The sequence below is a fragment of the Entelurus aequoreus genome, linkage group LG01 (genome assembly GCF_033978785.1).
Source record: "Entelurus aequoreus isolate RoL-2023_Sb linkage group LG01, RoL_Eaeq_v1.1, whole genome shotgun sequence".
NCBI classification, from domain to species: Eukaryota; Metazoa; Chordata; class Actinopteri; order Syngnathiformes; family Syngnathidae; genus Entelurus; species Entelurus aequoreus.
The window spans coordinates 75,944,924-75,967,375 of record NC_084731.1 but is presented as its reverse complement, the minus strand read 5'-3'; the positions used below and the strand labels follow the sequence as shown (position 1 = coordinate 75,967,375).

The window sequence follows — 22,452 nt, the reverse complement described above, 5'->3', positions numbered from 1 at the left end:
TTTGATTAATTTATGATGTGTCAGGTGTGATTCACTACAATACGGCCCCACAACACATTGGATTCCAGTTAATTGAAATACCACATCACTGGATATTGTTCAGATAAGTTAAATTTAAGAACTTACACGCAAATCAACACTGGAGGTGACTATGACGTGCGCATTTTCCGCACATGCTTATTAAGTCGCGTTGCGCCGGCTGACCATTGTGTGTGTGTGGACACGGATAAGGTTTGGTGGGATTTACACTGGACAACCATAGCCGGCTTAGTGTAGAAGGAGCCTGAGGGTAATCCCAGACATCCCGCGGGGGAAGCTAATTTCTGCAGCTTGTATTCGCGACCTTGTCCTTTCGGTCACATGATTAACAAGCTTAAGCTTACATGAACTCAACGTCAAATTTGAGGAAGCACATCGCGGTCAGTAACGTTAGTAGATATTTTGGCTGTCACAGTAGGCTGATGTTAGCTTCCCTGCTATGAATCACTGTCAAATGTACATCGTGTGGGGACATTTATTAACGCACTGCAGCCTCATATACAGACAGAGACACACACACTCACACGCACAGTCGCACACACACTCACGCATGCATAGAAACACCAATCAGAAGTGCACAGTGTGTTCCCAGGTGCACCGTGCAGCCCACACCTATCAGTTTATGGTTCGCGTAAAGGCTAACTTGTTATTTTCCTTTGTAATCTCTGCCTACTGAGCCTATGGTGCTGTTAAGTTATTGTGGCTCAATTTGCATAATTTTTTTTTATGTTAATGTATTATTATTTAATATATATTATTGTTTTAGTTGCTTAAGAGATATTCCTGGCTCTGAATTTGCTCACTGCTATTTTTATGTTTTTGTGCATTATTTGTTGCAGTCATCATTAAACGAACAGGTTACACATCAGTTACTCAGTACTTGAGTAGTTTTTTCACAACATACTTTTTACTTTTACTCAAGTAAATATTTGGGTGACTACTCCTTACTTTTACTTGAGTAATAAATCTCTAAAGTAACAGTACTCTTACTTGAGTACAATTTCTGGCTACTCTACCCACCTCTGACCATAGGTGAGGGTAGGAACGTAGACCAACCTGTAAATAGAGAGCTTCGCCTTCTGGCTCAGCTCCTTCTTCACCACAACGGCCCGTGCAGTGACCGCATCACTGCAGACGCCGCACCAATCCGTCTGTCAATCTCGCGTTCCATTCTTCCCTCACTCATGAACAAGACCCCGAGATACTTGCACTCCTCCACTTGAGGCAGCGCTTCACTCCTGACCCAAGCGGTGCAGTCCACCCTTTTCGGACTGAGAACCATGGCCTCAGATTTGGAGGTGCTGATCCTTATCCCAGCGGCTTCACACAGCTGCAAACCGCCCCAGTGAACGCTGAAGGTCCCAGCCTGATGAAGACAACAGAATCATCTGCAAAAAGCAGGGATGCGATCCTCTGGCCACCAAACTGGAAAGCCTCCACACCCTGACTCCGCCAAGAAATTCTGTCCATAAAGATAATGAACAGGACCGGTGACATGGTGGAGTCCATGTCAGACTTACTACCGGCAATGCGAACCAGACTCCTGCTCCGCTTGTACAGGGACCGTATGGTGCGTAGCAACGTATCCTGGACCCCGTACTCCTGGAGCACCCCCCACAAGACACGTAACGCTAAATTTGACCAGTAGAGGGCGACAACGCTAACAGTAATTTGCACAGACGTATAATCCTTGATATATAATCCTTGATATCCCTCAACCACTCTTATTTTGATAAAGCATAGAGATTTGTTCCATTGCATAGTAGTGTTGTCCAGATACTAATATTTTGGTACCGGTACCAAAATCATATCGATACTTTTCAGTACTTTTCTAAATAAAGGGGACCACAAAAAATTGCATTATTGGCCTTATTTTAACAAAATATCTTATGGTACATTAAACGTATGTTTATTATTGGAAGTTTATCCTTAAATAAAACAGTGAACATACAAGACAACTTGTCTTTTAGTAGTAAGTAAACAAACAAAGGCTCCTAATTAGTCTGTTGACATATGCAGTAACATAATAAAGTACTATCTATCTATCTATATTGTGTCATTTATCATTCTATTATTTTGTCAACATTATTAAGGACAAGTGGTAGAAAATTAATTATTAATCTACTTGTTCGTTTACTGTTAATATCTGCTTACTTTATCTTTCAACATGTTCTATCTACACCTCTGTTAAAATTTAATAATCACTTATTCTTCAGAGGCGGTATAGTACAGAATGATTCATTAGTATCGCGGAACTATACTAATACCAGTATACCGTACAACCCTATTGCATAGTTAGATTATTTTTGCAGGAAGATCGAGGCCTCTTGTGTACTCAGATAGCTCGCACGCTCCTTGCTGCACAACTGCAACCTTAGCTTGATTGACCACCGCTTTTTTCCACTTCCAGGAAGAAGTTACGTGTCGGAATACAAGCAATAAAGTAATATTAGTGTAAATTAACTCGTTCTAACATCTTATCTTATAAGCGATACTATCGATTGTTTCCTAAAAACAACTAACTATAAAAATGAGCCAGACTTTTGAACGGCTCTTTGAAAGGAACGGCTCCTCATAATCCAGCTCCCTTCAAAGACCAGTAAATCCCATTTTTCCTTTATTTTAGTCAAGTCATTTACAAAAGGTTAACATGTTAGGAGCTAGCAGCTACACAACAGCTAAGCACACAATAGCACATAAGCCAGACATACGTAATAATAATACTGCAGTCTAAAACATGACATTGTCAACATAAACAAGTATCACATCAGTATAGTTGCATATTACTTACACATACAAAGTCTCCAAGGCAGAAGTGTGTTAGAAAGTATCCAGTAACAAACGTGTCCGCATCATTCAACTTACTCCATCATGAGCTTTTAGCTTTGTGAATTATTGTGATCAGTCGATGTCGCCAAATAAACAATTACCACTCCACTTCAACTTAAAGGAGCTGTTTGCAACCTGCTCAAAGTTACATTTTTCAAACAAAAAATATAACAAGACAACCACCAGCTAGTTTACGATACCATCAGCGGTTCCTATTTGAACCAATACGGTACCAATACCCGGTACCTGGGTATCAATTCTGGTACTCAACGGTACCAATTTTCCATACTTTTGTGTGTGTTAATAAATATAAGTTGTTTATGATAAAAAAATATTTTTTCATAGCAAAATGAGCTGATTATGATAATTGCTGTCCAGTTGTTGTATATTATTTAATTATTACATTTCTGAGTCTCATTTGTATAACATTAAGTTGGAATTACAGTTGCAAGTCCAAGACGTTAGGTGGCAGTAGTGTATAGTTTATGGTGTGTCTGCTAGCCAGTTCTGTCTCTGCTAATAGTAGTCTTTTGTTGCGCTCTAAACAGTGTTAATACTGTAAGGACTGTGCTTATTACACACCAGCTGTTAGATTGTAATGTGCATCATAGTTGTAGTTTTCATTAACACATTTAGAGGTGTTAAAACCGCCATGTCAATTTGCTAATGCTAATCATTAGCATGTCATTAGCAAAGCCAATGTATATTAGCATCAAACTCTTTTTGGAAAAGCGGAGCTCATAAGAGGTTCAAACTCGAAGAAGTAAATGTCGGGACAAGGTTTTCGTAAGTGAACCTGCAGGAGGATCATGTGTGTGTGTGTGTGTGTGTTTGTGTGTGTGTGTGTGGACAGTGCGCGTACCCCTGGCTTGAAGGCGGGCAGGCCGAGGCCCACGCCGATGGTGGCCTTGTTTGGGTTGACCACGGAGTTGTAGTGGATGTTGCGGTGGTAGCTCACTCGGATGGGCTCGTCGTTGTTCTGGTGGATGCCGTGGAAGGTGTTGATTGGCTCTGCGGGGTGGAGAGGCGGGTTTTAGCGCGGAGGAGGAGGCGCCGGCAGATTGTCAGGCGTGAAGAAAAAGAAGAAGAAGAAGTCACACCTGTGCTGTACTGATACACCTCCACTGGCCTGTTGTACATCTCCGCCATGGCCTGCATCTCAATGTGGTTGCCATGGCAATTGTTTTTCCTCTTCCTGTTGATGTACGTAGTGAAGTCCTCCGTCACGTAGTTGGAGAAATAATCGGCGTTCTTCATCTGCCGGGAAAAAAGTCCACTTATTACAAATGTTACAGTACTTCTATTAATATTGTTGGATGACAAACAGCTACATGAAGCTCGCTAGCGCACACTACTGGCAGACATGTGCGCAGGTCAGAGCTTCGCCACTGTATTTTATTTCCCTGTCGCGCCCAGTGGCGCCCCCTGCTGACAGGGGCCCTTTTCCCAAGGTGATGATGTCACTCACCAGGTAGTCCATGCAGTGTTTCCTCACCACCTCGTGCATGTCCTGATCTCCATACACCTGGTCAGCTGACACACGCACACACACACACACACACACACACACACAGTGAAGGTTCCACAAAGGGACACCTAGTGGTCATAAGAAGAAGTGCTTGACTCACCCACAGCTCTGAAGAGACACGCACCGTCCTCCTTCATCTTCTTGATGACAAAACCTTTCTTGTCTTGCAAAGCTTTTTCAAACCAGTGCTCCTGCTGCGCGTACGCGCACACACACACGCACGCACGCACACGCGCGCGCGCACACACACACAAACACACACACACGTCAATTCAATGTGTTGACAAGCACACACACGCACCCATCAATTCAATGTGTTTGTGTACAAGAACAAGCGATCCAATTCAGGATGTTTCCATGGCAACCATCTCCTATCATTTCTGACTGTATAATACAGGGGTGTGCAAACCTATTACAAACAAATACTTTGATACATTTTGTATATTAAAGACGCCAAAAGCATCTTTTGGACAAGTTCGCTCACTGCAGGTGCTGCCGGATGAAAATGTACTTCCTGTTTTGTTCCTTGAACCGGAAGTATTCGTCCATAGCGTTACTGCTCGTATGGATTCTTCATTCGCCACTCCAAGCAACGTTTGTAAGTTTTACAATATAACTAAAACTATTCTGACTTACTAAAGCGTCCCATGTGTGATGTCTGTGGGAGTGGTTTCATGCATATTTTTACATGCTATCATAATGTAGTGAAGTTAGCGCCGTTAGCATTAACAAATATGCTAACACGTTTACGAGTGTCTGTGTTAGTATTATTAACTTACAATGGCATTCTTTTTGTATTGTTTCAGTTACGTAAATTCACCAAAACGTCACCGTGGAGTTATTGAGTCTGTGTAGCTGATTGGAGACCTAGCGACCCCATGACGATGACTTCTGTTTTGTTTGATCAGCCGTTTTATTGCCGTGTTACAGACACCGTTTGATAACAATTAAGGTATGTAAATAAATATTTATGAAACCTTTCTGTGTAAATAACTAATTTCACAACGTATATACCTGCGACTTACTAGTCCAGTGCGGCTAATTTATATGGCAAATAGTTTTCTTCTTCTAAAATTTAGTGGGTGTGGCTTATATACCGGTGCGCTCTATAGTTTGGAAAATACGTTGATAAGAGTCTTGCGACAGAACAATCCAACAATGACACAAAGCAACTACACTGAGGAGGGTTGCCAGATGGGAAATGACAAAGTATCGTACCAAAAGCTTTTTTTAGGAAAATGATGCCGTGTACGCTATTTGAGGTTGCTAAAAAGCATCTGCTACATGAAACATTAATACAGGTCATGTATAGTATATAGTTTTTATGCAGTTTTACCTTAAAATAAACAAAAAAGTACTGTAGCGCCCACTAGTTTCACTCCATATTAAGAGACAAGCTGTGTTTAGGGAGTACAGTTCTAGTCACACACGCAGGGAAATTAAAAAACCTGACTGACGAGGAACAAGCGCAGACGTCTAATGCGTTGCTAGCAAAGCTGCCAAAACAACAAGGCTTTACAGGGGAAAGGAACTACAAAACGACAAATGAAGTGGTTGGACTACAAGCAAAAATAACAATTTGTATAAAGCTGATTGAGCTCTCAGGAGTATTTGAGCGGGAAATGCAGGCCTAGCATGAAATCAGACAGGTAAAAACAGATTTATGATCAATAATGTACACAAGGATTTTATCCTTTTGTCCTCAGTAGGGTTGTAACGCTAAAGAATTCATGATAAACTGCAGTAAAATCCCCACAGTGAGTATTTTACAGTTTTAAATCAACATTATCGTAAAACCGTGATTAATAACCGCAAATTGATACACTCACGGTCTATTTAAAGTGCTTGTTTACTGGACACGCAAGCTAGCACGCTAATGGCTAATTAGCTTCAATGCTAACATGAGTACAAGAAACATTATTGTCTTACATTATAATACAAACTCGGGGCGTAACGATTCATCGGTATGTTGATACACTATATTGCCAAAAGTATTTGGCCGCTTGCCTTGACTCACATATGAACTTGAAATGCCATCCCATTCCCAACCATAGGATGTGGGTCCACCTTTTGAAGCTAATACAGCTTCAACTTTTCTGGGAAGGCTGTCCGCAAGGTTGCATATAGGATTTTTTTTACCATTCCTCCAAAAGCGCATTGGTGAGGTCACACACTGATGTTGGTCGAGAAGGACTGGCTCTCAGTCTCCGTTCTAATTCATCCCAAAGGTGTTCTATCAAGTTCAGGTCAGGACTCTGTGCAGGCCAGTCAAGTTTATCCACACCAGACTCTGTCATCCATGTCTTTATGGACCTTGCTTTGTGAACTGATGCACAGTCATGTTGGAAGAGGAAGGGGCCCGCTCAAAACTTTTCCCACAAGGTTGGGAGCATGGAATTGTCCAAAATGCTTTGGTATCCTGGAGCATTCAAAGTTCCTTTTACTGGAATTAAGGGGCAAAGCCCAACTCCTGAAAAACAACCCCACACCATAATTCCTCCACCAAATTTCACACTCGGCACAATGCAGTCCGAAATGTAGCGTTCTCCTGGCAACCTCCAAACCCAGACTCGTCCATCAGATTGCCAGATGGAAAAGCGTGATTCATCACTCCAGAGAAGGCGTCTCCACTGCTGTAGAGTCCAGTGGCGACGTGCTTTACACCACTACACCACTGCATCCGACGCTTTGTATTGGACCTGGTAATGTATGGCTTAGATGCAGCTGGTCGGCCATGGAAACCCATTCCATGAAGCTCTCTGCGTACTGTACGTGGGCTAATTGAAGTTTGGAGCTCTGTAGCAACTGACTGTGCAGAAAGTCTTTGCACTATGCGCTTCGGCATCTGCTGACTCCTCTCTGTCAGTTTACGTGGCCTACCACTTAATGGCTGAGTTGCTGTTGTTCCCAAACTCTTTCATTTTCTTATAATAAAGCCGACAGTTGACTTTGGAATATTTAGGAGCGAGGAAATTTTACGACTGTATTTGTTGCACAGGTGGCATCCTATGACAGTTCCAAGCTGGAAATCACTGAGCTCCTGAGAGCGGCCCATTCTTTCACAAATGTTTGTAGAAACAGTCTCCATGCCTAAGTGCTTGATTTTATACACCTGTGGCAGGGCCAAGTGATTAGGACACCTGATTCTGATCATTTGGAATGGGTGGCCAAATACTTTTGGCAATATAGTGTAGGTATCAATCCAGGATGGTTTTAAAAGTAAATCGATCAATTTTATCAATACTAGAAAAAGAAATGTTGGATTTAAGAACGGCCGACTTTATATGAAGTTTAGTACTTTTAATGGAATGACGTTAAACTTTAAGTCTATTTGCCCGTCATTCAAACAAAAATGGCGGATACCTACAATGGTCGAGAAAGGTCACAATAAACGCAAGACAAAATCATAAATGACAACACAAAAACTTTCAGTTACAGCACCACTGCAAAAGCCACAACAAATAAAAACGACACACCACAATAATCAAAAGCTGCCTGCAACACGTCTTACAGCCTCGAAATACGCAAACGCCACACCGGAAGTGACATCGGAGCAAGTTAGGCGGCGCACCGAACATCATTTTGGTCAGAGTAGCCATTGATGATAAATATTCGTATCGTTTAATCCCTCGAGTGTTATTTCTCGTTTGTAAGCGCTTTTGGCGCTGAAAGGCGGCTACTTTCACATGGAAGAATGAACAGCTGTTTGTTTACAGACGGAGAGTGGGGATGGTCAACGTACATGAAGAGTCACTTCAAACATTTTTATTCAAAGTGGTAGACGGAACAACGCTGATTCTTACTCATCAACTATCACAGTTCATCGTGGAAGTAAACTTATCTTTTTTTGTCAACGTGTTTCAACATATTTCAATATTTTTGCTTATTTATTTATCTTAAAGACTGATGCACACATGTTACCTGGAACTGGTGATTTATTGTGTTTTTTTGACATGAATATACATTGTCAATAATATTGTGTCTTTAATGGCTAAATTACGTGTAACTGTTGTTTTGTGTCACATGGCCTGACTCAACGGATTTGTGATTAACGGAAGTCGTACAGCAACACCAAGAGGACAAATTACTACAATTTACTTTACTATGAATTCCGGACTACTTTTTTCCTTTGCTTTGAACCATGTGGCTTATAAAGCGGTGCAGCTAATTTATGGACTTTTCTTCGCTAATGGCCATAACGTTTTGTGTTCAATAGTTTTTATTAAACCCAAGCAGAGGACTGAAATAGTGTTATTGTTTGTGCTATGGCCCCATCTTTTATGTTTGTTTGACTCACTGCAGCAACGTTTGTAAGTCCCGTGTGTGATGTCTGTAGTAGAGTTGTCGTGCATATGTGTACGTGCTATCGTAATGTAATGAAGTTGGCGTCGTTAGAATTGGCTAATTTGCTAAAACGTATACGAGTGTCTGTGTTAAGTTAAAGTTAAAGTACCAATGATTGTCAGTGGCCTAGTGGTTAGAGTGTCCGCCCTGAGATCAGTAGGTTGTGAGTTCAAACCCCGGCCGAGTCATACCAAAGACTATAAAAATGGGACCCATTACCTCCCTGCTTGGCACTCAGCATCAAGGGTTGGAATTGTGGGTTAAATCACCAAAAATGATTCCCGGGCGCGGCACCGCTGCTGCCCACTGCTCCCCACTGCTCCCCTCACCTCCCAGGGGGTGAACAAGGGCATGGGTCAAATGCAGAGGACAAATTTCACCACACCTCGTGTGTGTGTAGTATTATTAACTTACAATGGCATTCTTTTTGTATTGTTTCAGTTTCACAAATCCCTAAGTAAATTCACCAAAACGTCACCATGGAGTTATTGAGATGTATAGCCATTTTAATGCCTTAAACCGGAAGTGAAACTGTCCATATCATTTTTGCTCGAAAGGATTCTTCATTCATCCCTCCAAGCAACGTTTGTAAGTTTTACAATATAACTAGACCAATTCTTACTTACTAAACGGTCCCATGTGTGATGTCTGTAGGAGTGTTTTCATGCATATTTGTACGTGCCACCGTAATGTAATGAAGCTAGCGTCGTTAGCATTAGATAATATGCTAACAGGTTTACGAGTGTCTGTGTTAGTATTATTAACTTACAATAGCATTATTTTTGTATTGTTTCAGTTTCACTAATTCCTCAGTATATTCACCAAAACTTCACCGTGGAATTATTGAGTCTGTTTAGCTGATTGGAGAGCTAGCTTGCGCAGCTAGTGGGTCCATGACGATGACTTCTGTTTTGTTTAATCATCCGTTTTACTGCCGTGTTACAGACACCGTTTGGAATGGAATGGTATGTAAACAAAACATTTACAAAATATTTCTGTGTAAATAACTCATTTCACAACGTATATATCTGCGGCTTATAGTCCGGTGCTGCTAATATACGGAAAACAATGTTTTCCTTCTAAAATTTTGTGGGAGTGGCTTATAGCCCCAGTGCGCTCTGTAGTCCGGAAAACACGGTGCAAAATATCACATTTGTCAAAGGTTGATTTAGTTGAAGAAAAAACATGACATTACCAGAGTTATCCATTCATCCATCCATTTTCTACCGCTTGTCCCTTTTGGGGTCACGGGGGGTGCTGGAGCCTATCTCAGCTGCATTCGGGCAGGAGGTGTAAAATAACACACTATATTTGACAATTAGTGATGATATTTAAAATCAAACAATCAAACGCTAGAACAAGCATTAGTTTATTGCAGAAATGCTGACTCAATATTACTTGTGCTTTGTTTACATCCCGGCTTGTTCGGTTCTAGAATGTGTCTTTGTGTTGCGTAACGTTTCCATCACTTTCAACACACGTTTTGTTTCTTTCAGTGATGCACGGTGGTGGTTGGTCATCAACAACTGGCATCAGTTACACGACACGTCGGTTTTGGGCCAGGGATGGGTACCTTGCTTGAGCACGGGTACACAAACTCACACCAGTTAAACTAGTTCAATCATGCCCAAGCTAACGTGTTAGCATTTTTACATCGTACTTAATGGTCAACGTCGGGCTGGGCAATAAAACTATAACAATATATAGCGTGACAGACACGTAATCCATATCAATAAAAAATGTGCTTCATAAAATTCTCCAAATATACAAACCCGTTTCCATATGAGTTGGGAAATTGTGTTAGATGTAAATATAAACGGAATACAATGATTTGCAAATCATTTTCAACCCATATTCAGTTGAATATGCTACAAAGACAACATATTTGATGTTCAAACTGATTAAAAAAAATTGTTGTTGCAAATAATCATTAACTTTAGAATTTGATGCCAGCAACACGTGACAAAGAAGTTGGGAAAGGTGGCAATAAATGCTGATAAAGTTGAGAAATGCTCATCAAACACTTATTTGGAACATCCCACAGGTGAACAGGCAAATTGGGAACAGGTGGGTGCCATGATTGGGTATAAAAGTAAATTCCATGAAATGCTCAGTCATTCACAAACAAGGACGGGGTGAGGGTCACCACTTTGTCAACAAATGCGTGAGCAAATTGTTGAACAGTTTAAGAAAAACCTCTCAACCAGCTATTGCAAGGAATTTAGGGATTTCACCATCTACGATCCGTAATATCATCAAAGGGTTCAGAGAATCTGGAGAAATCACTGCACGTAAGCAGCTAAGCCCGTGGCCTTCGATCCCTCAGGCTGTACTGCATCAACAAGCGACATCAGTGTGTAAAGGATATCACCACATGGGCTCAGGAACACTTCAGAAACCCACTGTCAGTAACTACAGTTGGTCGCTGCATCTGTAAGTGAAAGTTAAAACTCTCCTATGCAAGGCGAAAACCGTTTATCCACAACACCCAGAAACGCCGTCGGCTTCGCTGGGCCTGAGCTCATCTAAGATGGACTGATATAAAGTGGAAAAGTGTTCTGTGGTCTGACGAGTCCACATTTCAAATTGTTTTTGGAAACTGTGGACGTCCTGTCCTCCGGACCAAAGAGGAAAAGAACCATCCGGATTGTTATAGACGCAAAGTTGAAAAGCCAGCATCTGTGATGGTATGGGGGTGTATTAGTGCCCAAGACATGGGTAACTTACACATCATCACATGAAGGCGCCATTAATGCTGAAAGGTACATACAGGTTTCGGAGCAACATATGTTGCCATCCAAGCAACGTTACCATGGACGCCCCTGCTTATTTCAGCAAGACAATGCCAAGCCACGTGTTACATCAACGTGGCTTCATAGTAAAAGAGTGCGGGTACTAGACTGGCCTGCCTGTAGTCCAGACCTGTCTCCCATTGAAAATGTGTGGCGCATTATGCAGCCTAAAATACCACAACAGAGACCCCCGGACTGTTGAACAACTTAAGCTGTACATCAAGCAAGAATGGGAAAGAATTCCACCTGAGAAGCTTAAAAAATGTGCATCCTCAGTTCCCAAACGTTTACTGAGTGTTGTTAAAAGGAAAGGCCATGTAAAACAGTGGTGAACATGCCCTTTCCCAACTACTTTGGCACGTGGTGCAGCCATGGAATTCTAAGTTAATTATTATTTGCAAAAAAAAAAAAAAAGTTTATGAGTTTGAACATCAAATATCTTGTCTTTGTAGTGCATTCAATTGAATATGGGTTGAAAATGATTTGCAAATCATTGTATTCTGTTTATATTTACATCTAACACAATTTCCCAACTCATATGGAAACGGGGTTTGTATATATATATATATATATATATATATATATATATATATATATATATATATATATATATATATATATATATATATATATATATATATATATATATGTACAGTACAGGCCAAAAGTTTGGACACACCTTCTCATTCAATGCATTTTATTTATTTTCATGACTATTTACATTGTAATTGTCACTGAAGGCATCAAAACTATGACACCCTTTCAGGTGACTACCTCTTGAAGCTCATCGAGAGAATGCCAAGAATGTGCAAAGCAGTAATCCGAGCAAAGGGTGGCTATTTTGAAGAAACTACAATATAAAACATGTTTTCAGTTATATTACCTTTTTTTGTTAAGTACATAACTCCACATGTGTTAATTCATAGTTTTGATGCCTTCAGTGACAATCTACAATGTAATTAGTCATGAAAATAAAGAAAACGCATTGAATGAGGAGAAGGTGTGTCCAAACTTTTGGCCCGTATATATATATATATATATATATATATATATATATATATATATATATATATATATATATATATATATATATATATATATATATATATATATATATGTTTTTTTCTTTGTCAATAGAAACCTGGAAGTTGCAAAGCAAGGTTGGTTGCATGAACAAAGGCACTCGCTCTCTGGTAATCTAGCAACGCAGGAAGTGATCACTGATCAGCGGAAGTGACGCACTAACAGCCGATCCGGGAACATTATCGACTTTTGCCTGGGTGTGGATAAGACAGGACGTCATCTCCACAGTATGGTAGTTTTTGTATTGACTTTTTTCCAAATGAAGCGTAGTCAGACCAAAGATCACACTACCTGAGCCGCGCTCACCCTTTAGAGCACAGCTGTAACTTCCTGCCACTAAACCTGCAGAGATTGATTCTTCTCGGGTTTATTAAGCATTTCTTACATATTCCTTAGACTTAGACTTGTCTTAGACTTAGACAAACTTTAATGATCCACAAGGGAAATTGTTCCACACAGTAGCTCAGTTACAAAGGATGGAAAGTGTAAGGATGGAAAGGATAATGCAGTTATAAAGTAGACTAAAAATGTACCGTAGTAGCAATATAAAATATAACAAATATGTAATATTTACATATTATATATACAGTATATGATATATACAGTATATGATATATGCTGATATATTATATTATATTTTTATATAATATATACAATATACAACAACTACCATGTACAATATTACAGTATATGTAACAGCTGCAGCATAAAATAGAGAGTAGATCCGTGCAGATTCATTTTAAGAGCTTATTTTAAATATTTTGTTTACATTTTCCATGCTTTTGTTGACATTTTGTTTCTGCCTTGATAGCTGATGGGATTCTAATCAGAGAAAGGTCACATTTTAAGTAAAAACGTTCATATCTAAGATACCTTTCTCCTCCTCCTTATTTTAGGTCATAAAAAATATCAATAACTATTGATATCGACCGTATAAAACACAGATACAGTTTTCAGTCGTATCGCCAAGCCCTCGGTCTACGTGAAAACAAAGAGTGGTTATTTTTAGTCTCTAGATCAGGGGTGTCCACATGTTTTCCACCAAGGAAACATACGCACACTGAAAAGTCAACGCTAGTGGTGGCCATTTTGCTATGTTTTTATTTTGTTAAAAAATATATATGCTAATAACAGACAGTTGATTCTTTTTTTCGTATTTTTAAAGCCTATCTTATAGATGTTTTGCCTAAATCAAACATTTACAAGCGTATAAAATGTCTAAATGTACTGAAAATATAAATACTCGAGTATTACTGGCCGCTAGATGAAACCAAACCAATCAATTTGCATTTTTCCTCATGCAACATTACTATCCATCCTCTACTGCTTGTCCCTCTCGGGGTTTGGAGCTAAGCTGGAGCCTATCCCAGCTGCACTCGGGCGGAAGGCGGGGTGCACCCTGGACAAGTCGCCAGCTCATCGCAGGGCCAACACACATTTTTAGTGTCGCCAATCAGCCTTCGGAGGCAGTCTTACCCGGAGAAAACATGCAAACTCCACACAGAAAGACACGAATCGAACCCGGGACCTTCTCGCTGTGAGGTACGAGCGCCACCGCGCTGCTCGCAACATTATTATATTAAAATAAAAAAGTGTAAAGGTGACACTGCGGGTGTTATTTCATGTCTACGGGGCTCTAATTATGTTTTAAAAGTATTTAGAAGGTGGTAAACAGTTTTGTTTTTTTAATTATCCTAGCTATACAAATATTTGATTTAGAATTAATATTTGTGGACAAGACCAAGGAGCTGGTCATCGACTTCAAGAATAGAATGACCCCTGTGGAGCCCATCAAGATCCAGGGCCGGGAGGTGGCACTAGTGGGGCAGTACAAGTACCCGGGAGTCCACTTGAACAGCAGACTGGACTGGAAAGACAACAGCAAAGCTGTATACAAGAAGGGCATGAGCGGACTCTTTTTCCTGAGGAAGCTTAGGTCCTTTAATGTGTGCAGCAAGCTGTTGGAGATCTTTTATCAGTCTGTTGTGGTCAGTGCCCTGTACTTTGCAGTGGTTTGTTGGGGGAGCAGCACCAGCAAAAGGGACTTAAACCGGATTGACAAACTGATCCGGAAAGCCGGCCAAACCATTGGCACGCAGTTTGAGGCGTTTGTGTCAGTGAGGAACAGGAGGACACTGGACAAACTGCTCGCCATCATGGGCAATCCTGCCCACCCACTCCACCAGACAATTGAGGGACAGCGGCGCTCATACTCCAACAGGCTCCTTCAGCTTCGTTCCCACAGTGTTCGATTCAAGAACTCCTTCATTCCGCACTCCATCCAGCTGTATAATCACTCGCCATACAGCAATAGACGATATCTGTCTATTACCTGACACCTTCTATGTTAGCCACCTCTCTTTGTTTATAATGTATAGTTTCTGCTAGATCTACTCTCCATTTTATGCTGCAGCTGTTACATTGATTGATTGATTGATTGAGACTTTTATTAGTAGGTTGCACAGTGAAGTACATATTCCGTACAATTGACCACTAAATGGTAACACCCGAATAAGTTTTTCAACTTGTTTAAGTCGGGGTCCACTTAAATTGATTCATGATACAGATATATACTATCATATATATACTATCATCATAATACAGTCATCACATAAGATAATCACATTGAGTTATTTACATTATTTACAATCAGGGGTGTGGAGGGGGGGGGGTATGGACATCAAGTAGTGGACATAGAGAGAGAGAGAGAGAGAGAGAGAGAGAGAGAGAGAGAGAGAGAGAGAGAGAGAGAGAGAGAGAGAGAGAGAGAGAGAGAGAGAGAGAGAGATCAGAAGGCATAAGAAAAAGAAAAAGTATCTGCATTTGATTGTTTACATTTGATTATTAGCAATCCGGGGAGGGTGTTAGTTTAGGGTTGTAGCTGCCTGGAGGTGAACTTTTATTGCGGTTTTGAAGGAGGATAGAGATGCCCTTTCTTTTATACCTGTTGGGAGCGCATTCCACATTGATGTGGCATAGAAAGAGAATGAGTTAAGACCTTTGTTAGTTCGGAATCTGGGTTTAACGTGGTTAGTGGAGCACCCCCTGGTGTTGTGGTTATGGCGGTCATTTACGTTAAGGAAGTAGTTTTGACATGTACTTCTGTATCAGGGAGGTGTAGCGGATTTTATAGACTAGGCTCAGTGCAAGTTGTTTAACTCTGTCCTCCACCTTGAGCCAGCCCACTTTAGAGAAGTGGGTAGGAGTGAGGTGGGATCTGGGGTGGAGGTCTAGAAGTAACCTGACTAGCTTGTTCTGAGATGTTTGGAGTTTAGATTTGAGGGTTTTGGAGGTGCTAGGGTACCAGGAGGTGCATGCGTAATCGAAAAAGGGTTGAACGAGAGTTCCCGCCAGAATCCTCAAGGTGCTTTTGTTGACCAGAGAGGAAATTCTGTAGAGAAATCTCATTCGTTGGTTAACCTTTTTGATTACCTTGGTTGCCATTTTATCACAGGAAAGGTTAGCCTCTAGAATGGAACCTAGGTAGGTGACCTCATCTTTCCTGGTGATAACAATGTCACCTACTTTTATGGTGAAGTCATTGACTTTCTTAAGTTTGATGTGGGACCCAAACAGGATGGATTCTGTTTTACCCAAGTGTATGGATAGCTTGTTGTCAGCGAGCCAGGTGCAAGTTCTACAGAGCTCAGCACTGAGGATTTTCTCCACCTGTGACTTGTCCTTGCCGGATACCAGCAAGGCAGAGTCATCCGCAAACAAAAACAATTCACAGTCGCATGCCGATGACATGTCGTTTATGTATATTAGGAACAGTAAAGGTCCCAATATACTGCCTTGGGGGACTCCACAGCTCACCGAGAGGTGGGGGGACACGGTGCCGTTCACCTCTACCACCTGCTCCCTCTCCTCCAAGTAAGATTGCATCCAGCTCCATGAGGTTTTGTTAAATCCGATTGCTCTGAGCTTATCCAACAGTATAGCGTGGTTAACGGTGTCAAAGGCCTTCTGAAGGTCCAGCATGACCATGCCGCAGTATTTGCCTGCGTCCACCTCATGTTTGATGTGGTCGGTCAGATGGAGAAGGCATGTGTCAGTGGAGTGGTTAGTTCTGAAGCCGGATTGGAATTTGTACATGAGTTTATTAGTGGCAAGGTAACTGTCGACCTGTTCATAAACTATTTTCTCCATTACTTTCGAAACGGAACTGAGAATAGAAACAGGTCGGTAGTTGCCAGGTTCCAATTTGCTTCCTTTTTTAAAGAGGGGAGTTACTCTTGCTATCTTAAAATCTTTTGGTACTTGGCCTTGTGTAATTGATAGGTTTATTATGTGCGTGATGATCGGGGCAATGATGGAGGCAGAGTCCCTGAGGAATCTGGAGGGAATATTATCAAGGCCGGTGGCCTTGTTAGGGTGGAGCGCGCTCAATTTTTTAAACACCTCATCAGCTGTGACCATTTCTAATTTGAAATCATCGTTGGATACTCCTAGCTTTCTGTAGAAGGCTTTAATGTGTTCTACACCAAAGCGACCAGAGTGGTGGGACAGCTTGTTGACAAGAGTTGCAGCTATGCTGGTGAAAAAGATGTTAAGTCTGCTAGCTACCTCCATTTTGTCTGTAATGAGGGAGTCACCCTCCTTGATGCTGATGTTGGTGAGTCTTGTTTTAAGTTTCTGGCTGCAACCAGGAAGCTGGTTGTTGAGAATTTTCCAGAGCTCACGTGGCTTATTTGTGTTTTCCTCTATTTTGTCGTTAATGTAAATTTTTTTTAAGGATTTAGTCAGGTTGGTTGACTTATTTCTTAATTTATTGCATTGCTTTTTGAGAGTTGAAAGGAGTAATTTGAGGTTGATATTATTGGGTTGTTTATCTACTTCTGTTTTACATTTTTGGTATTCAGAGTATTTCCTGTCTCTGTCTTTTATGGCAGCTAATAGGTCCGGATTCATCCATGGTTCCGAGCGGGCTTTGATCCTGACTGTTTTCACGGGAGCCATGTCATTTAGTATCTTTAGGAACGCCGTTTTGAAGCGATCCCAAGCAACATCGACCAGGTTGCTCGCGAGCACAGGGGACCAGTCCCACTCATCTAATTTTGAATTGAAATTGTCATTGGAGTATTTTTTGAGGGATCTGGATTGGGCTGTTATGTGGCCATTGGCTTTAGGTTTAGCTATTTTACGGGTGCAGAAGGTTAGATAGTGGTCGCTAAGACCACAGATCATGACCCCACTATTTTTTATTTTAGGCCGGTCTGAAGTGAGAATGAGATCTATGGTTGATTGGGTGGAATCACACACCCTTGTGGGTAGCGCTATTAGCTGGGAAAGACCGTGCAGATTACAAAACTTGCTGAAGGATCTGAAGACAGGCGCATCTTTGCGTTGAATATCTGTGTTCAGATCCCCAGTTATAATTTTCTCCATATACAGTAATATTGTACATGGTAATTGTTATATATTGGATAAATTATATAAAAAGACAATATAATATAATACATCAGTATATATCATATACTGTATGTATAATATGTAAATATTACATATGTTTTATTTTATATTGCTACTACGGTAAATGTTTTGTCTACTTTATACCTGCATTATCCTTTCCATCCTTACACTTTCCATCCTTTGTAACTGAGCTACTGTGTGGAACAATTTCCCTTGTGGATCAGTAAAGTTTATGTAATTCTCTGTTTGTCTAAGTCTAATAATTCCTACTTTGTTGAAATTCATTTTCCACAGTCAAGCCTAGAACTAATAATGGAGATAAACATGGGTTTACTGTACATCTATTTAAAACAAAACGTTGTGGTTTAAGTCATTGTTTTTCAACCTTTTTTGAGCCAAGGCACATTTTTTGCGTTGAAAAAATCCGGAGGCACACCATTAGCAGAAATAATTAAAAAACGAAACTCAGTTGACAGTAAAAAGTTGTTGTCGCAGTTGTTGGATATGAATTTAAACCATAACCAACCATGCATCACTGTAGCTCTTGTCTCAAAGTAGGTGTACTGTCACCACCTGTCACATCACACCGTGACTTATTTGGAGTTGTTCGGTGTTTTCCTGTGTGTAGTGTTTTAGTTCTTGTCTTGCACTCCTATTTTGGTGGCTTTTTCTCTTTTTTTGGTATTTTCCTGTAGCAGTTTCATGTCTTCCTTTGAGCGATATTTCCCGCATCTACTTTGTTTTAGCAATCAAGAATATTTCAGTTGTTTTTATCCTTCTTTGTGGTGACATTGTTGATTGTCATGTCATGTTTGAATGTACTTTGTGGACGCCGTCTTTGCTCCACAGTAAGTCTTTGCTGTCGTCCAGCATTCTGTTTTTGTTTACTTTGTAGCCAGTTCAGTTTTAGTTTCGTTCTGCATAGCCTTCCCTAAGCTTCAATGCCTTTTCTTAGGGACACTCACCTTTTGTTTATTTTTGGTTTAAGCATTAGACACCTTTTTACCTGCACGCTGCCTCCCGCTGTTCCCGACATCTACAAAGCAATTAGCTACTGGCTGCCGACCTACTGATATGGAAGAGTATTACACGGTTACTCTGACGAGCTCTAGACAGCACCGACACTCAACAACAACACATAATTTGCAGATTATCGGGACAAGGGATGGATGGATGGATAATTACTGGTTTGCAAAAAATATTTTTAACCCAAATAGGCGAAATTAGATCATCTCCCACGACACAGTGGTTGAAAAACACTAGTTTAAGTGACAAAATGCCTAATTAGTCATCTTTTTTTTTTTCTTCAGGAGAGTTCCCTCAGGAAAATTAAAATTCCAGCAAGTGTACGGATTTGAAATAAATTTAAAAATAATTTAAAAAGTAAATAATGGAGGTATAAATGGAAATAAAATAGAAAATATAACAATAAGAATAAAAAATTAAAAGTAACAATTAGAATAAAAATACAACAGTAAAAATAGGAATATAACAAGAGAAACCAGGCAGTAGTGACCATGTTATGAAGAGAAAAAAATGTAGAAAACCGGTAATACTGTCGATGATATGAAAGATGTGATGTGTATATTGCACCTTTAAAATGTATTGCACTGTTAATTATGCTTGTTATAGATAGTTAGAAGCGCTCACCTTCGTCACGTTATTAATAATCTGATTTAAATTTTACTCAGTCTGCAGTTAACTTCAAGTTGTTTTATGATGGCCACAGTTTGACCCTGTTACAGATTATTATTGTTATGATAACATTGTGATTTTCTGCATGATACATACGGTAATTTTTTTTTTTTTTTAGGAAACATCATCAAACAAGCTTGTAAATTACAACCACGTGACTGGCGTGACCCACATGAAGAAGTGCCCTCTCACCCCCAGCCTCACCTGCTCGGCGGTAGCCGGGTCCACGGCCTGCAAGCGGGCGGCGTTCTCGTACTCGTCCTCGCTGTTGTTGCCGGCTCCCTCGTCCTGCTCCTTGCTGGATCCCACCCCGCCGGGGACGCTCACGCCGGGCTGGCCCCCTCCGGCCAGCGCTGCCACCACGGCGCCGGAGCAGGTGCCCGCCTGCCGCCGCCTCTTGCTTAGCCCGGGCCCGGAGCAGCAGCCGCCGATGCTCCCTCCGCAGCCCACGACGCCGGCCTGCACGACCAGGTCCCCGCGAGAGGTCGCTACCATGCCGCCACTGTCCCGGACGTCGCCGGGCGCCACGGAGGCCACGGAGCCGCCAGGCGGCGGAGAGGCCTGCTGCGGCCGCGAGCTCGCCTCGATGCTCCGCCGCTCGTCCCTAGCCGAGGGCGGCGCGGGCTGGTAAGACCACGGCGGAGGCGAAGCCCGCGGCCGAGCTCCGGTCCTCCCCGCGTGCGGGTGCGGGTGCTGGTGAGAGTCCGCTCCGCTCCGCCGGTCGCTGTCATCGGCGTGATCCGCTCCCCCGACCCCCGAGCTGGGCTTCTTTTTGGGCAGGATCGTCATGGTGGTGCGGGGAGGGAGGGAGGGGGGCCAGAGGGCGACGAGTCCTGCCTTTTTGGATCAAAAGATTCGCTGCTTCGGGCCTGCTGTCGGGCCGCTAGCCGCTAAACATGGAGCTAACGTCGTGGAGGAAGAAGCAGCGAACGGGACGAAGATCCTCGTCGATGTTTTTGGACGCCGAAGCCACAAACAAGAAGAAAAAAAGAAAAAAACCGTCTCGTCTTCCCGGTCGAGAGCTTGAGCACAAAACATCAACACAGTCTGACGGCCTGCTGACGTCACTTCCGGGTCAGGCCGGCGTGCTGACGTCACGACGTCGCTTCTGTTGCCACCGCGCCTACAAAGAAACTTCTTTTTGTAGTTTCTTCCACACGGATGCAAACATTGTATTAAAGAAAAAAAAAACATTAATTAATAAAAAAAACATTTTCAAACGTATTTTTTTAAATAAATAAAATAGCTAAAAAAAAACAAATGCAAACATTTCATCCAGATATCAGTTACAAAAGTAATATCGGTAGGTTGGAGTTCAAATCCCAGCCGAGTCATACCAAAGACTATAAAAATGGGACCCATTACCTCCCTGCTTGGCACTCAGCATCAAGGGTTGGAGTTGGGGGTTAAATCACCAAAATGATTCCCGGGCGCAGCGCCACTGCTGCCCACTGCTCCCCAAGGGGAAGGGTCAAATGCAGAGGACAAATTTCACCACATCTAGTGTGTGTGTGACAATCATTGGTACTTTAATCTTTAATCTTAATCTTAATATCAGTGATTAAAAACATGGACTATGATCACGTGATGGTACTGATTTGAAACTCACTTTAAAGGACTCCTGTGTTCTAGAACAGGAGTCCCCAAACTACGGCTACAGCGTCCAAAATCAGGCCCGCGAAGTCCCAAGTATAAAAAATATATATATATATATATATATATATATATATATATATATTTTTTTTTCTTATCTACTTTGTACCGCTTGCTACTCACGGTGTCTCCTAGCCGCTCAGGCAAATCATATTGTCTAAAAATGCATTTTCTCATCGATAACGTGACATCATCGCGCGCGGAAAGTGCGCTATATATATCTAATATATATATATAATATACTGTATATATATCTAATATATATACATATATATATATATATATATATATATATGTATATATATCTAATATATATACATATATATATATATATATATATATATGTATATATATATATATATATATGTATATATATATATGTATATATATATGTATATATATATGTATATATATATGTATATATATATGTATATATATATATGTATATATATATGTATATATATATATGTATATATATATATGTATATATATATATATATATATACATATATATATATATATATATATATATATATATATATATATATATATATATATATATATATATATATATATATATATATATATATATATATATATATATATATATATATATATGCATATTATGTACAGCCCGGCCAAATTGTTTTAACCCAATGCGGCCCCCGAGTCAAAAAGTTTGGGGACCCCTGTTCTAGAAGAAGATGCTCAACTGACCTCTGATCTTTGCTATCCAGCGCTTCAGTTTTTTAAGTTGTTATTAATGTCTTGGCATAAACCGGTGGTGTCCAAAGTGTGGCCCGGGGGCTATTTGCGGCCTACAGCTACAAATTTGCGGCACATTCTAAAAATACTGTTGCAAAAAAAAAAGTGGAATAAAAGAGCAAACAAGTGAAATGTGACGTGAAAAAGTTGCAATGTTGACTCTAATAACGCAAAGGCTGTTTTTTTCTTTTTTCTTTTTTTTAATAAATACAACAGTTTACATTTTTTTTTAAAAAAGCAAACATTTTATCCAGATAACACTTACAAAAGTAATAATAATGATTAAAAACATGGACTATGATCACGTGACGA

General features: G+C 40.8%; 1 protein-coding gene across 3 annotated transcripts in view; it reads right to left on the bottom strand.

Annotated features, from left to right (window-relative positions):
* Positions 1–20,804, bottom strand: part of LOC133657333 (OTU domain-containing protein 5-A-like) — a 47,149-nt gene extending 26,345 nt beyond the window's left edge. Inside the window, exons 1-5 of one of the 3 annotated variants that reach the window (XM_062058535.1) lie at positions 19,927–20,804; positions 4,497–4,590; positions 4,337–4,401; positions 3,969–4,125; positions 3,731–3,879 (exon numbers count right to left, since the gene is read on the bottom strand). In XM_062058535.1, coding sequence (XP_061914519.1) covers positions 3,731–3,879; positions 3,969–4,125; positions 4,337–4,401; positions 4,497–4,590; positions 19,927–20,511 — 1,050 coding nt within the window. In that variant the 5' untranslated portion in view covers positions 20,512–20,804. The remainder of the gene's footprint in view (positions 1–3,730; positions 3,880–3,968; positions 4,126–4,336; positions 4,402–4,496; positions 4,591–19,926) is intronic. The other 2 variants (XM_062058551.1, XM_062058544.1) reach the window with 2 other exon arrangements.
* Positions 20,805–22,452: the final 1,648 nt, after the last annotated feature.